Source organism: Cynara cardunculus (genome assembly GCF_001531365.2).
Source record: "Cynara cardunculus var. scolymus isolate 2C chromosome LG 16, CcrdV1, whole genome shotgun sequence".
Lineage (NCBI taxonomy): Eukaryota > Viridiplantae > Streptophyta > Magnoliopsida > Asterales > Asteraceae > Cynara > Cynara cardunculus.
Window position 1 is genome coordinate 18,045,005 of NC_037543.1, and position 16,910 is coordinate 18,061,914.

Here is a 16,910-nt window from a genome sequence, read left to right on the forward strand (position 1 = left end):
TTTTTCATGAAATTGTTTAATCTTATGAAGTTGTTTCATATAATACTTTTTTTGATGAATTTGTTTCATATATGGTTATAAAATTGTGTCATATAATATTTAATTTCATATAATATTTAACGAAATTTTAATGAAACTGTTTCATGTATTTTTCTAAAATTAAAATAATGAAGACGATAATATCCATGATTAACACCCTCCACAATAAACATGGTTAATCAACCTCTCATAATTACAAAAAAATGAAAAATTATGATTGGTTGAATGAGGTTTTCACGGTTTTATAAATTAAGTAGTTTTTATTTGAACGCTCCTCTCTCTCTCTCTCTCTCTATATATATATATGAGATTGGTGGAATTATGACAATGAACCTCGTATCGATGCATATGGAACCCTCTAAATATTCATTAAAATAACTCTTATAGAGATATAGGGATTTTTATATATAGAGATGAGTCAGGTTTTTGATTAGTTGACTTAAGACTTCAACGTATCCTCTGAAATAGATGCTAGGCTAGATTGGGTGACGAGTCCCTAAAAGTACTAGAAGTCGGTTGTGGTACAATGTGGGAATACATGACTCTTTTGAATCTCTTTTTAGTCGAACTTTTGCAACCTGGTGTCATGCCATAGTATTGCATTAATTAGGACGGAAAACAAGTTAATCTCACATGCGAGACAAGGATAGGTTCTTTGCTCCTACAGAGATCATGAAGCGAAAAAAGTTTTGAGAATTTAAGTGAACGTCAGTTTATATATATATATATATATATATATATATATATATAAAGGTGTGTTGGTACATGACTAGCCGATGCGAGACTCCAACAAACCTCTCAATCAGAGGCTAGTCTACCATGGGGTGATGAGCCCCTAAAGATACTAGAAGTCTGCTCTGATATAGTGTGGGAGTATATAAAACCTTTTTAGATCTCTTTCTAAAATAACCTTTATAAAAACATTCACACACACACACACATATAGGGAGAGATCTAGAGAGAGGATAAATCATATAACCCAGCCAAAAGTTAGAAACCGAAACAACGAGTTTGTACGTGTCGTTTCATAGAAGAAACAAACATGACCATTCAATGTTCATATAATGTTTTTTCATACATGAAACACCCAGGTATTTTTTGCATTGAAAAAAACACAAAAACATGTTTATACAAGAAACATATAGTAATGCTTACACATAGAGATAACGTTAACATATAAAACGATATAAATCATAACTTAAAATCAGATTCAACTCATCAAATGGTTTCGAGTCATTTAAATAATATATTAAAGTGGGTTGGTGTAAATCAAACTCCAACAACTTCAACCATCAAAGTGACCTCATCCATCATGGTTAAGTGTTCATAGTGGGTAAGAAGACTAGAGTTGCTATTATTTAATGGCTCATGACCATGTATATATAGATACAATTTTTTGATTAACCTGGATATCCAATTCGCTATGCGAGCCGACTAATCTCAGGACGATTATCTGCTTTGTAGATAGCCCGAAGTCACCGCATTTGAACCTCTGTGGCTATAAGGGGATTTTTATTCCTCCTTCGATTTGAACCTGGGACCTCCTGGTACTTTTGATCTTTGGAGCTAAGCTCAAACCAATCAGGCACCACCCTTGTGGTTAAAGATTTAATAAATTATTTAATTTTTTCATTTTAAATAAATTATTTTTTTGAATTATTTCTTAATGAATAAACCAATTAACTTTTAAATAAATTTTTTGAATTATTTCTTAATTTTTTCGTTTTAAATAAATTAATATTTTGAGTTAAAATAATGTAGATAACCAAATTTTAAAAGTTCGATGGTTTATTCATGTGAAATGTTCAAAAAAGTTATAGTGGAGGTGTACCCAAGTTGAGTGAGAAAGTGGTGGTGATTATTAAAAAATATTTGGGAACCAATTAATATTCATTTGATAATTAAATTATCTGATTTATTTCATATTTAATATCTTAATTAATTCAGTACAAAATTCAAAAAATGCTGATTGACATGAATACCCATACTGAAAATGTGCATGTTTTGATCAAAACCTGTTAACTAAACCATCAGACCCTTTTATATTGTCAAAAATACCCTCGTCTGGTTTAGCATAAATTTTAAATTTTATTATATAAATGTACCAATTATGAGGGTATATAAGTAATTTAACAAATATCAACCAACATACCTTTCAGATACCTACCAAAATCAAATAATGGGAGACTTTCACCACTATAAATACCCCTCTTTCCACCTTCCTCTTCAAACACCACAAAAACAAAATGAAAATAACCCTTCTGTTCGCCGGAATATTCCTTGCCGGAATGCTCCTCCCAGACCCGGTTACATCTCAGAATTGTAACTGTGCTCGGAACTTGTGTTGTAGCCAATACGGTTACTGTGGCACTGGAGCCGATTATTGTGGAAAAGGCTGTCGAAGTGGCCCGTGTTCTCTACCTGCTCCAATAAATAATGCCGACGTCTCTCGAATAGTGACGTGGGGATTTTTTAACAGGATTGTTGCCAAGTCTGCAAGCAACTGTCCCGGGAGAGGTTTTTACACACGGGATGCGTTCCTTAAAGTCATAAGAGACTACCCACAATTTGGTAGATCCGGTTCGATCGATGATTCGAAAAGGGAAATCGCGGCTTTCTTTGCTCATGTTACTCTTGAGACCGGACGTAAGTTCGCTATCAAGGTTTTCTAATTTTAACAAACTGACAGTCAAACTAAAGTCGTCATTTGAGATTTTGGGTCTAATACATGCAGACCCAATATTTAAAACCCAAACCGTTTCAAAACTGTCGGTTTGAAACCGGTGTGATTAGTTCTGGTTCCTAAAATATGAAATCGATCGGGATTGTTTTCGGTTCCATTCTCATATTTTTGGAACCGTTAACCGTTATGTACCCGGTGAGATTGGATCTCGGTATGAACCGACGGGTACCCGTTATTTTTTTAATAAAAATTATTTTATATGTTTATTATATTTTAATAAACTAAAATAGAAATTATTAATTTACCTAAAATTAGGGTTACACTTACGTCCGCTTCATTAAGAGTTGAATCACTTCTCTCTATCTGTTAGTGTTTTAACCGTTTGTGGTATTTATATGTTATTACTTTGTAACAGACTAATAATTACTTTTCTATAGTATAAAATGATAAATTTTAAAAATAAAAAATTTAAACACCGGATACCCGGTACCTGGAACTGTTACAAGCGGTTCCAAGACCGGTTCCCAAATATAAAGAATTGGTGTAACCGGTTCTGGTTCCTTCATTCCAGGAACTGCCGGTTCCGGGACCGGTTTCATAAATTTTGACCAGGTACCTGCCTTTGCTCACCCCTATTAATAAGCTATTTTATATGATTTTTTTTTCATGTATGGGTATAATTTAATGTAGTAATTAACATGAATTTATTTAACAATTTGTTTGTTTCACATGTACTCAGTTCATAATGTGAACCTTAATTTTTAACGTTTTTGTGAAACAAAAAATACAAGTAAATATGTTTCACATTATGAACTAAATATATATGAAACAAACACATTAAATACTATATTTTGATGATAAAATAAAACATATAAAACAAAAGGGAAAATTGCATCAAAATAGAACCAACTTTCACATGATTCCTATTTTGGGGAACGAACTTTCAAAATCGTCATTTTGGGGAACCAACTTTCATCTGATTCCTATTTTGGGGAACCAACTTTCAAAATCGTCATTTTGGGGAACCAACTTACACCTAATTCCTATTTTGGAGAACCAACTTGCAAAATAATTATAGAAAAATGGGAAAATTACACCAAAATGGAACCAACTTTCACTTGATTCCTATTTTGGGGAACCAACTTTTAAAATCGTCATTTAGGGGTCTCTATCGAACTTTTTRTTTATTTAAGGGTCTGATTGATCTGTTGAACATGTAACAGATAATTTAAGGGTCTCTATCAAACTTTTGGTTGAATTTGCGAAATTTGATTTAAACTTTAATATTGACACAGATTGGTTATATATAAAAATCTTGAATGTGATATTTAATATTTATTTTTTATTGCATCAATTAATTTTTTTCTATTAAATTGATTTTTTTATTGCATTAGTAAAAAACAATTTTTATCGTGGTAATTTGGATTTTTTTCGAAAAATCTTCAATTTGATATCTGAATTTAAAAAAACGAGATTTGAAATGAAAAATAGATTTTGTTGCATTAATTTTTTGAAAAGAAATGAATTTTAGTTATTTTTCTATAATTATTTTGCAAGTTGGTTTTCCAAAATAGGAATCAGATGTAAGTTGGTTCCCTAAAATGATGATTTTGAAAGTTGGTTCCCCAAAATAGGAATCAGGTCCAAGTTGGTTCCCCAAAATAGGAATCAGGTCCAAGTTGGTTCCCCAAAATGACGATTTTGAAAGTTGGTTCCCCAAAATAGGAATCAGGTGAAAGTTGGTTCCCCAAAATAAAAATCAAGTGAAAGTTGGTTCCCCAAAATGACGATTTTGAAAGTTGGTTCCCCAAAATAAAAATCAAGTGAAAGTTGGTTCCCCAAAATGACGATTTTGAAAGTTGGTTCCCCAAAATAGGAATCAGGTGAAAGTTGGTTCCCCAAAATGACGATTTTGAAAGTTGGTTCCCCAAAATAGGAATCAGGTGAAAGTTGGTTCCATTTTGGTGCAATTTTCCCAAAACAAAACTTAAGATAGAGATTTTTTTGTACAGATATCACAAATTTTAGAGTTCTTAAATAATTAATTCACAGTCTTTAACCTTAATTTCTTAGTAACTACTAATTATAAAATCTAATTAATTATATTTTTGTGAAAAAATAAGAAAAATTGCATCAAAATGGAACCAACTTTCATCTGATTCTTATTTTGGGGAATCAACTTTCAAAATCGTCATTTTGGGGAACCAACTTGTACCTGATTCTTATTTTGGGAAACCAACTTTTAAAATCGTCATTTTGGGGAATCAACTTGCACCTGATTCCTATTTTGGGGAACCAACTTGCAAAATAATTATAAAAAAATAACTAAAATTCGTTTTTTTTCAAAAATTAATGCAATAAAATCTATTTTTCATTTCAAATCTTGTTTTTTTTAATTCAGATATCAAATTGAACATTTTTATAAAAAATTCAAATTATCACAATAAAAATTGTTTTTTACTAATACAAAAAAAATCAATTTAATAGAAAAAAATTAATTAATGTAATAAAAAATAAATATTAAATTTTCACATTCAAGATCTTATATCTAACCAATTGCATCAATTAATTTTTTTCTATTAAATTGATTTTTTTTGCATTAGTAAAAAATAATTTTTATTGTGGTAATTGGATTTTTTTTAAATGTTCAATTTGATATCTACATTAACAAAAAAACGAGATTTGAAATGAAACATAGATTTTCTTGCACACAAAAAAAATGAATTTTAGTTATTTTTCTATAATTATTTTGCAAGTTGGTTCCMCAAAATAGGAATCAGGTGCAAGTTGGTTCCCTAAAATGACGATTTTGAAAGTTGGTTCCCCAAAATAGAAATCAGGTGCAAGTTGGTTCCCCAAAATAGGAATCAGGTGCAAGTTGGTTCCCCAAAATGACGATTTTGAAAGTTGGTTCCCCAAAATAGAAATTAGTTGAAAGTTGGTTCCATTTTAATGCAATTTTCCCAAAAAAAATATAAATAGACTGAGTGGGCCTTTTCGAAATTATTTTGGCAATCGTTCAAGTTTGCCATTAATCTTAACACACTGGTCCGGTGTCTGCCATTTTTTCGAGAATATATTGTTGTCCAATCTGGCCTGCTTTTCTAGCAATCTAGGCATGCGGGTTTAACGGGTCATTCGGTACGTGAACATCTTTAAACCAAACATGACATACATTTTGGTAAAACATGTATAATTTTTAATCTAACACATAATTTAACAAAAGTATTAATTAATAGTCGAAATATGTCGTTAATTTTGACTTTTCGCGTGAATGTGCAGACTTTTGTTATATAGAAGAAATAAATGGTCCTTCAAATAAGTACTCTGACAATACCAACACCAAATATCCATGCAACTCTAGAAAGAGTTATTATGGGATCCGATCCAACTATCATGGAACTACAACTACGGTGCAGCCGGAGAGAGCCTTGGGTTCGATGGACTCAACAACCCTGAGATCGTGGCTAGAGACCCTGTGGTCTCATTCAAGACCGCCTTGTGGTATTGGATGGAGAATGTTCATTGGGATTTTGCTTCTAGTAATGGGTTCGGAGCTACAATCCGAGCTATCAATGCAATAGAATGTGATGGTGGAAACCCTAACACTGTGAGCTCCCGTGTCTCGTATTATACTGATTACTGTAAGCAATTGGGTGTCGAAACTGGCAATAACCTTAGGTGCTAGACTTTGGTTGTAACAATACCATGTGAAAACCGACACCTATCTAGCTTATATGGTGTATCGTCAGTAAAAACTGTTTACTGACGTCTGACTGGCTTATGCGGGATTTCATCAAAGGTTATAAGTTTAAATAGCTTTTAATAATCGTTATGTGTAAAAATAAATGTTTTCAATGGTGATAAATATATATTTCGCTTCCACGTTTTCGGTTCTATTTGCTCATGCAACTTCTGTTCATGTAGATTGATGGTTGGATAAAGTATATATTATTAATTTAATAATATAGTTTTTAAATCATATTTAATATATTAATTGTATATAAAATACAAAAAAAAAAAAAAAAAACTCGTACTGAAAAATTATATGTTTTAATTTGAACACGTAAGTTAAACCATCAGACCTATTCATTTCACCACTTCTCACGACCTACCCACGATGGACCCATGATTTTTGATCGGTAGGTGTAACTTTGAGGTGAATCAAAGCCCCGCAAAGTCGACCATTGTTTTTTTAGTCGAATTCTACCGTTTCAAATTGTTTTTATTGAAGTTTTTGTTTGATTTTATGAGACCTTTTTTTTTTTTTTGGTGGATGTCCCTTGTATTTTTTAGTATCCCGGAGCCCCCCTCAAAGTTTAGCGTGTGAACCTTTTTGCCCCTCTCAAAGCGAAATCGGTTGTTTCTCATTGACGAAGACCTGCGCTAATAAGACAAAAGGGAGTGAAAAAAACCCGATTTGGAAGATTCTATCATAATCACTTTGTTTCAAGTAAACTCGCACTTGTTGTAAGCTTTTGCTTACTAAGCTTTATCTCATTGCATCTGACTTGTGTATATGGAATTGCGGTTTCTTGGTCTTTTCTTATTTGGGTAACCCAGGGCTAAATCTGATCGAGACATTCGTTGCCTTTTAATGATCTAACGCCTTAGGTAAGAGGTGTTTTCCAATTCATTTGACGTAGATTTTATACCCTAATCTATGAAATTTCAGGAAGTAAGATCGTTTATCGTTTATATTTCCATCGCCACACAATCATCAATTTTTTGTAGAACTTGCAAATGTCTTGTCGTTTATATCGTTTATCGTTTAGTTGTCGTTTCATTAATTTGGAAAATCTAATTAGGTTTTTACAGTGACATTGTTGAATGCAGTTAAATTCTGAACTGTTTTGTCATAGTGATATGGTTTTCTTTATCAGAAGCTATTAATTGGAGTGCCATTGAAATTATCTTTTTTTTTTTTTTCTTTCCAATTTCAAATAAAATCTTAATCATTAATCATGTTGTATTGTAGGGTACACAACTAGTTAAGGGATAGTTAGGGGCTGTTTGTTAAACAATCAACCGGTAAGAGATAATGGTATTTACCACCAATCTTACCTATAAGTGAGGTTGGTGACTCTTACCTTGTTAGCGCTTGCCGAGTAAGACATGCTTAATACTATGTTATTTTGATGACCAAGAATCTTATCCGGTAAGGTAAGTGATGTGGTGACTCTTAGCCCTAACAACACTTACCCGGTTTGTGTTGGTAAATGTCGTCCTCCTAGTCAAGTACGACTTTAAGGATAGTCTATTAACAACATCAAATTGACCATTATAAAACATGGATTGAGTTCTGATGAGAATAAAAATTATGGTGAGAATGGTAAGAAGGGACCTTTTACAATTGGACCAATTCTAATGGAAGAAAACCAGTAGATCAATTCTCTTTTAAAACACAATTCAAGGGTTGTTTTGGGATTAAAACTGATCAAGAGTCCAAATACCTTAACTCGTACTCTCACACGATTCTTTGTCTATAGAACAATACATAAAATATGCTCAATTAATCCAAGCCATACTTAAAAATGAACTTTCACTGTCAAAAAGTATTTTGTAAAATATTTGACAAAATATCTCCTTTTTTCATCTCTCGGATTCTGTAAAAACATCCCATGATTATGGTTTTTGCGGTTGTAAGAAAAGGGCAAAAAAAATTCTACATAGGTCAAGGATGTTCATGACATATTCGTGGGCATCTGCAAGACACTTTTTGACCATTGCCCTATAATTGTCGTTTTCTATGGAAAATTTGATCGTTTGACACATTCATGGTTGTGGCAAGATAGGTCATGATTAACTACGAGACTGTTCATAGCTAGTTTTTGTTAGTTCAAAACGAATTTAAATTGATTATTTCATCAAAATACTCTTCTCATCTTTGGCAATTAATTAATGACTTGTGATAAATCGATATCATTTGAACTTATTCGAATACATGAACTCACTTCACACTCAATTCAGTCTTAAGATAGTCTTCTTTTATAAATTTCATCAATATTTTTGACCAAAGGGTAATTGGCCTGATGATATCCAGATTTTTGTAGAGGCCAAAGAGATCAGTGGTTGAAACTTTATAAAAAATAATGAGTATATGAGTATCTTTTTGTATATAAATATTATATGTTTCCAAAATAGTGTTGTTTTTCTGGCATGTGCACAATCGATGTGGGATTTCGAGCTTTAACAACATCACATAAGCTACTTTTCACGCATGCTAGTATAATCTAGAAGTAACACCACTTAAAATTTATACGTTTGTTCATAGAAATAATGTGTGAGTATTATATTTACTAAAAAGATAGTTAAAAAAAATCAAATCATGTGGAAAATCCAAGTAAAATGCCTTTTTGCCCGGTTAAAAGTCAAAGTCTTCCTCCCCCACTCCTAGTCAGTAGTGACCTTTTAATTAAGTGATGATGGTTATAATATCGTTTTTTACAATGTAAGTGGGATGTTATATATATATATATATATATATATATATATATATATATATATATATAAATATAGGTTGGTTATTACAACCTATGACATTTGTGCAACCAATACAACTCAATTTCAACCGTCCATTTCATTTGATTAATATATGATTTCATAGAAGTTTTGATTGTTTCATAATATAAAGTATTGATCATAATTAATGAACCATATTCATCTTATATAAATATTCAAATCATAATAAATGAACTCTCATCATTTCCATAAATATCTCAATTTATTGGGTTGTATTGGTTGTACAAATACAACATGTTGTAATTGAAACAAACTATATATATATATATATATATATATATATGAGATTGGTGGAATTATGACAATGAACCTCGTATCAATGCATATAGAACCCTCTAAATATTCATTAAAGTAACTCTTATAGAGATGGAGGGATTTTTATATAGAGATGAGTTAGGTCTTTGATTAGCCGACTTAAGACTTTAACGTGTCCTCTGAAATAGAGTCTAGGCTAGATTGGGTGACGAGTCCCTAAAAGTACTAGAAGTCGATTGTGGTACAATGTGGGAATATGCATGACTTTTTTGAATATCTTTTTAGACGAATTTTTGTAACCAGGTGTCATGCCAAAGTATTGCATTAGGACGAGGAACGAGTTGATCTCACAGCCAAGACAATGACGGATTCTTTGCCCCTGCCGGGATCATGAAGCAAAAGAAGTTTTGAGAATTAAGATAAGGTCGGTTTTATATATACATAAAGGTGTGTTGGCTCGTGACTAGCCGATACGAGACTCCAATGCACCTTTGGATCAAAGGCTAGTCTGCCAAGCTAGATTGGTTTGTGAATCCCTAAAGGTACTAGAAGTCTACTTTGATACAATTTGGGAGTATATAAAACCTCTTTAAATCTTTTTCTAAAATAACCATTATAAAAACGTTCACACATTCTCTCTCTCTATCTCTTACACACACACACACACACACACACACACATATATATATATATATATATATATATATATTGGGAGAGAGACAAAAGATATCATATAAACCATCTAAAAGTTAAAAACCGACACAACCGGTTTGTATGTGTCGTTTCATAGATGAAACAGCACATGACCATTCAATGTTCATACAATGTTTTTTCATAGATGAAACACAAAGGTATTTTTTACATGTGGAAAAAACACAAAAATATATTTATACAGGAAACATATAGTAATGCTTTTGCTTAGAGATAACACATATGAAACAATATGAATCATAACTTAAAAATTAGATTCAACTCATTGAATGGTTTTGATTGATTTTCACAAATTTGATTTTCCAATATCTTGTTTCATTGAAATAATATATGAAACTGGGTTGGTGTAAATCAAACTCCAACAACTTCAACCATCTTCCATGGCTACTCAAAGTGACCTCATCTGTTGGTATTTTAGTGTCACTAGGCCATTTAAGTGTAATTGGAATTAACAACGAGTTCTAATATGATTTTATACTGTGTTCTAATACAAGTCATGAGGTGTGGAGTGCACACTTGTCATAAGATGAGTATGACCCTTGGAGGGATCAAGTGGTAGTACCCATTGGGGGGTCCAAATTGGAATTTTGGACTTAGAATGTAGTGGAAAACTTGATCAGAAGGACCGGTAGCTCTGGTTGATTAAGGACTAGAGGGGTTCTAGTTGTTAAGGGCCAGAGGGGGATCTAGTTGGTTTGGCTTCTGGCTCGTGTCTGGAATAGTTATTGAGTAGTTAATGTACAGTTTTTGTGACTGTCCACTACTCCTAATAATAGGCCATAATTGTCATTTCAGTTATTTTTATGAGCATAAACGCCTTTATACTTATGTTTTTGGTCTCACGTTTTTGAACAATCCTTACATATTCTACAACAAGTTTTCTCTTGTTTTGTGTTAAAAAACGAAATTGCTCTCTTGAGTCTTAATCCCATATTGAATTTTGTGTAACCCGGGCATAGGGTCGAAATATCAATTCAGAAAGTGATCTCTTACACGATTCTCAAGTAATCTGATTCTTGGTCGATTACCCTATTTGATTATTTTCGATGACAACCGAAACGATATTTCGGTGAAGTTGGTCATGGACGACTCTATGAAAGAGATGACTTCGAAGTTCGGAAAGCTGGAATCGATTTTAGGTGCTGATAGAAAAAGATTCATTTTCTGCTAACGACATTGAATGTGGTGTATGTGATGAGTACCCCCATGCCTAAAATAGTGGAGGACGAGACGCTGGAACAGACCGGAGGAGGAATAAGTGGGAGAATGACGATTACATATGTAGAGGCACATTTTAAATGGTATGACTGATTCCCTCTTTGACATCTACAAAAATGCGAAAAATGCGAAGGAATTATGGAATTCCCTTGAGTCCAAAAAATATCGCTAAAGATGCTTCTAGTAATAAGTTCTTGGTGAGCGATTTAAATAATTATAAAATGGTTGAATTAAGGCCCTTAATGGAACAATATAATGAAATCCTTCGCATTTTGGGTCAATTCACACTGCATAAAATGAATATGGATGAATCCATTGTTGTGTCGAGTGTGATTGACAAGCTTCCACTGTCTTGTAAAGATTTCAAGCACAACTTCAAACATCAAAATGAGGAACTGTTGCTGGTTCAACTTGGTAGCGACTTGTGCATCGAAGAATCTCTTTGGGGTAAGAACAAGAAAGTTGAATCGGGATAGCCTTCGGTTAACATGATCGAGAAGAAGAAAACACACTCCAATAATGATAACGGGAAAAACAAGAAGCGAAAGTTTGATGAACCCAATAAATCCTTCAAAAAGAAGAACACTACTAGAATACTGGGTATTTTCGACGAGATTTTCGGCGGACAAATTCCGTCGGAATATTATGGGCGGATTACCGGCGAACAACAAAAAAGTCAACCTCAGTTGACTTTCGACGGAAATCCGCTGGAAAAATTATTCTGGTATATTTTCGGCGGATTTCCGACGGATTTCTTAATTAATTATTTTAGACTTGTATTTAAATCTAATTACAATAATTTACTGGCGGATTTCCGACGGATATTTAATTAATCTATTAAAATAAATATCCACCAGAAAGTAATTAAAAATTATTTTTAACATTTTCCGATGGATGCCGGAGGGCCGCCGGTAATATTTATTCAAGATTTTATAAAAATAATCAAAGATTTTCTGGTGGATATAGCCGCTAGAAATAACGCACTCTTTGATAGTGGAAGGATTTGGTGTGTTTGAGATGCAACAAATTGGGCTATTGCAAACGTGATTGTTGAATTAAGCTTAACAGTGCTGGTACAAGTGGAACAAGTGGAGGATGTGGAGTTGGGTCTAAGGACCAAGCTCAAGTGAAAGGATGTCAGACTTTGACTAACTTTGATTTTGATAAACCCATCCATGTTTACTATGTTTCATTATTTCCCGAGTTTTTTTATGTACATGATGATGATTGTGCATGGTGGGTGGACAAATAAATAAATTTTTTTTTTCTTTAAAATTCATAAAACTTAATTTATATATATATAAATATATATAAATTTGAATTAAACAAAATATTCCAAAAAAAAAAATATTATAATATTTAATTTGCCATCCATATCAATATATCATTGATAGTTATAGAGCAATATTTATAGAAAATAGAAGTTGTAAAATCATTTATAGATTGATTTAGGACATGTATGTTATCAACTTAATGATATTCACATCTTATTCAATCGGCTATACATGAATGTTTGGTACTGGTTTAATGATATAGAAAGTAACTTATTTGTTAAGTTTTCTAGGAGTGAGCTTTATAGAGAAAACCAAGTTTTTTTAAACTCGTCTGTTCCAATTAAAAAACTCATTCTTTTCATCTACGAAAAAACTCTCCTAAATAAAAACCCTCTCGGTCTATACAAACACATAATCCACACAATCAGCTTTATCCATAAACGAGTTAGTGAAATATTAATCAAACAACCGATTAAGGAGATAAGTTGTAGTGGAGGTGTACCCAAGTTGAGTGACAAAGTAGTGGTGATTATTAAAAAATATTTGGGAACCAATATTCATTTAATAATGGCCTATTATTCTATACCAAATATCTGATAATTAAATTACCTGATTCAAACCACAAGGGTGGTGTCTGATTGGTTTGAGCTTGACTCCAAATATCAAAAGTATCAGGAGGTCTCAGGTTCAAATCCAAGAAGGAATAAAAAAAATCCCCTTGTGGCCACGGAGGTTCAAATACAGTGACTCCGGCCTATCTGCAAAGTAAGTGGTCGCCCTGGGATTAGTCGGTTCGCATAGCGGGTTGGATATCCAGGTAATAAAAAAAATTACCTGATTCGTTTCATATTTAACATCTTAATTCATTACAAAATGCAAAAAATGTTGACTGAAAATGTGTATGTTTTGATCAAAACCTGTTAACTAAACCATCAGACCCTTTTATATTGTCAAAAATACCCTCGTCTGGTTTAGCATAAATTTTAAATTTTATTATGTAAATGTACCAATTATGAGGGTATATAAGTAATTTAACAAATATCAACCAACATACCTTTCAGATACCTACCAAAATCAAATAATGGGAGACTTTCACCACTATAAATACCCCTATTTCCACCTTCCTCTTCAAACACCACAAAAACAAAATGAAAATAACCCTTCTGTTCGCCGGAATATTCCTTGCCGGAATGCTCCTCCCGGACCCGGTTACATCTCAGAATTGTAACTGTGCTCGGAACTTGTGTTGTAGCCAATACGGTTACTGTGGCACTGGAGCCGATTATTGTGGAAAAGGCTGTCGAAGTGGCCCGTGTTCTCTACCTGCTCCAATAAATAATGCCGACGTCTCTCGAATAGTGACGTGGGGATTTTTTAACAGGATTGTTGCCAAGTCTGCAAGCAACTGTCCCGGGAGAGGTTTTTACACACGGGATGCGTTCCTTAAAGTCTTAAGAGACTACCAACAATTTGGTAGATCCGGTTCGATCGATGATTCGAAAAGGGAAATCGCGGCGTTCTTTGCTCACGTTACTCTTGAGACCGGACGTAAGTTCGCTATCAAGGTTTTCTAATTTTAACAAACTGACCGTCTTCATTTGCAGTTTTGGATTTAACACATGCAGACCCAATATATATTTTTATGTATAACAATACCAACCTTTTTGGTGCAACATGATAAGTTAACCCACCTTATCCACTGTCCTATAGTCCACGGGATTACGGGATTATAGGGACCTTCTTTTGAGAACCGATGCATCATGAGCAGGGGTGAGCAAGAGAACCAAGTACTTGTCTTTGGAACGGTTCCGAACCGAAAAATATGAAACCGATCGGGATTGATTCCAGTTCCGGTTCTCATTTTTTTGGAACCGTTAACCGTTGGGTACCCACGAGGACTGGTTCTGGACTTCTGGGTACGGTACCCGGTCTTGCTGGTTACCAGAACTGGAACCGACGAGTACCTGCTATTTTTTTTAATAAAAATTATTTTATATGTTTATTCTATTTAATAAACTAAAATAGAAATTATAAATTTACCTAAAATTAGGACTACACTTACCCTCACTTACATGTTGAATCAGTTCTCTCTGTCTCTCCTAGTCTTAACTGTTTGTAGTATTTTTAGGTTATTATTTTGTAATAGACTAATAATTACTTTTCTATAATATGAAATGATAATTTTTTTTTAAAAATTTAAACATTGGATGCCCGGTACCAAGCGGTTCCGAGACCGGTTCCCAAATATAAAAAATTTGTGTAACCGGTCCAGTTCCTTCATTCCAAGAACTGTCGGTTCTAAGACCGGTTCCATAAATTTTGACCAGGTACCTGCCCTTGCTCACCCAAATAATTAATGAGCTATTTGATATGATTGTTTTTTTATGTATAGGTAGAATCTAATGTAGTAATTAACATGTATTTGTTTTATAATGTGTTTGTTTCCCATGTACTCGTTTCACAATGTGAACCTTAATTTTTGACGTTCTTGTGAAACAAAAAATACACGTAAAAAAGTTTCATATTGTGAACTGAATATATATGAAACTAACACATGGTGAAACAAATATATGCTAATCAATACATTAAATACTATACTTTGATGGAAAAAATCATATGAAACAAAACTTAAGATCTTCACAAAAGATTAAAATTACTAATTATAAAATCTAATTAATTATATTTTTGTAAAAAATATAAATGGACAGGGTGGGTCTTACCAAAATTATTTTTGAAATCGTTCATGTTTGCCATTAATCTTAACACGCTGGCCTTTGATTAATTAATAATCGAAATATGTCGTTAATTTTGACTTTTCACATGAATGTACAGACTTTTGTTATATAGAAGAAATAAATGGTCGTTCAAGTAAGTACTGTGACGATACCAACACCAAATATCCATGCAACCCTAGAAAGAGTTATCATGGGAGAGGTCCGATCCAAATCTCATGGAACTACAACTACGGTGCAGCCGGAGAGAGCCTTGGGTTCGATGGACTCAACAACCCTGAGATCGTGGCTAGAGACCCGGTGGTTTCATTCAAGACCGCCTTGTGGTATTGGATGGAGAATGTTCACTGGGATTTTGCTTCTGGTAATGGGTTCGGAGCTACAATCCGAGCCATCAATGCAGTAGAATGTGATGGTGGAAACCCTAACACCGTGAACTCCCGTGTCTCATATTATACTGATTATTGTAAGCAACTTGGTGTCGGAACTGGCAATAATCTTAGGTGCTAGACTTTGGTTGTAATAATACCGTGTGAAAACCGACACCGATCTAGCTTATATGGTGTATTATCAGTAAAAACCGACACTGACTGGCTTATTATTATGTGTAACAATATATGTTGTCAATGGTGATAAATATATATTTGCTTTCAACTTTTTGTTTCTATTTGCTCATGCAACTTCTGTTCATGTAGATCGATGGTTGGATTATATATATATATATATATATATATATATATATATATATATGTGTATATATATATATAGATAGATGAGGGATCAAGTGAAAACCACCATCATTTGTAAAAACTGTACAAACCACACTCATACGTCGATTTCATTGTTTAATCTTATGAAGTTTTTTCATGAAATTATTTAATCTTGTGAAATTGTTTCATATAATACTTTTTTTGATGAATTTGTTTCATATATGGTTATGAAATTATTTCATATAATATTTAATGAAATTTTAATGAAACTGTTTCATGTATTTCTCTAAAATTAACATAATGAAGATGATAATATCCATGATTAACACCCTCCACAATAAAAATGGTTAATCAATCTCTCATAATTACAAAAAAATGAACAAAATGAAAAATTATAATTGATTGAATGAGGTTTTCACGGTTTTTACAAATTGAATGATTTTTATTCGAACGCTCCCCTATATATATATATAGGGTTGGGTTCATGTGAGACCAATGCTTTTTCGTGAGACCCGTAAGACCAATTCTCAACTCTTGGATTAGATCTACAATCGTCGGATCTGAACATTCATAAATGCCACGAGACTTCTCAATAATTATAAAATTACCACCGTGCAACTTTAGACCATTAGATCATTAGCTTATAAAGTTGATCAATGAACATAAATTGGTTTTACGGGTCTCACGAAAAAACCCTTGGTCTCACATGAACCCAACCCTATATATATATATATATATATATATATATATATATATATATATATAT

The 16,910-nt window shown here is 32.9% G+C and overlaps 1 protein-coding gene and 1 pseudogene across 1 annotated transcript; both read left to right on the forward strand.

Annotated features, from left to right (window-relative positions):
* The first annotated feature begins 2,277 nt into the window (after positions 1–2,277).
* On the forward strand, positions 2,278–6,584 carry LOC112529170 (annotated as a pseudogene).
* Positions 6,585–13,850: 7,266 nt separating this feature from the next.
* LOC112529062 (endochitinase EP3-like) lies at positions 13,851–15,944 on the forward strand. The gene is made up of 2 exons (XM_025140137.1): positions 13,851–14,250; positions 15,535–15,944. The coding sequence occupies exons 1-2, from the start codon at positions 13,851–13,853 to the stop codon at positions 15,942–15,944; spliced, it is 810 nt and encodes a 269-aa protein (XP_024995905.1).
* Positions 15,945–16,910: the final 966 nt, after the last annotated feature.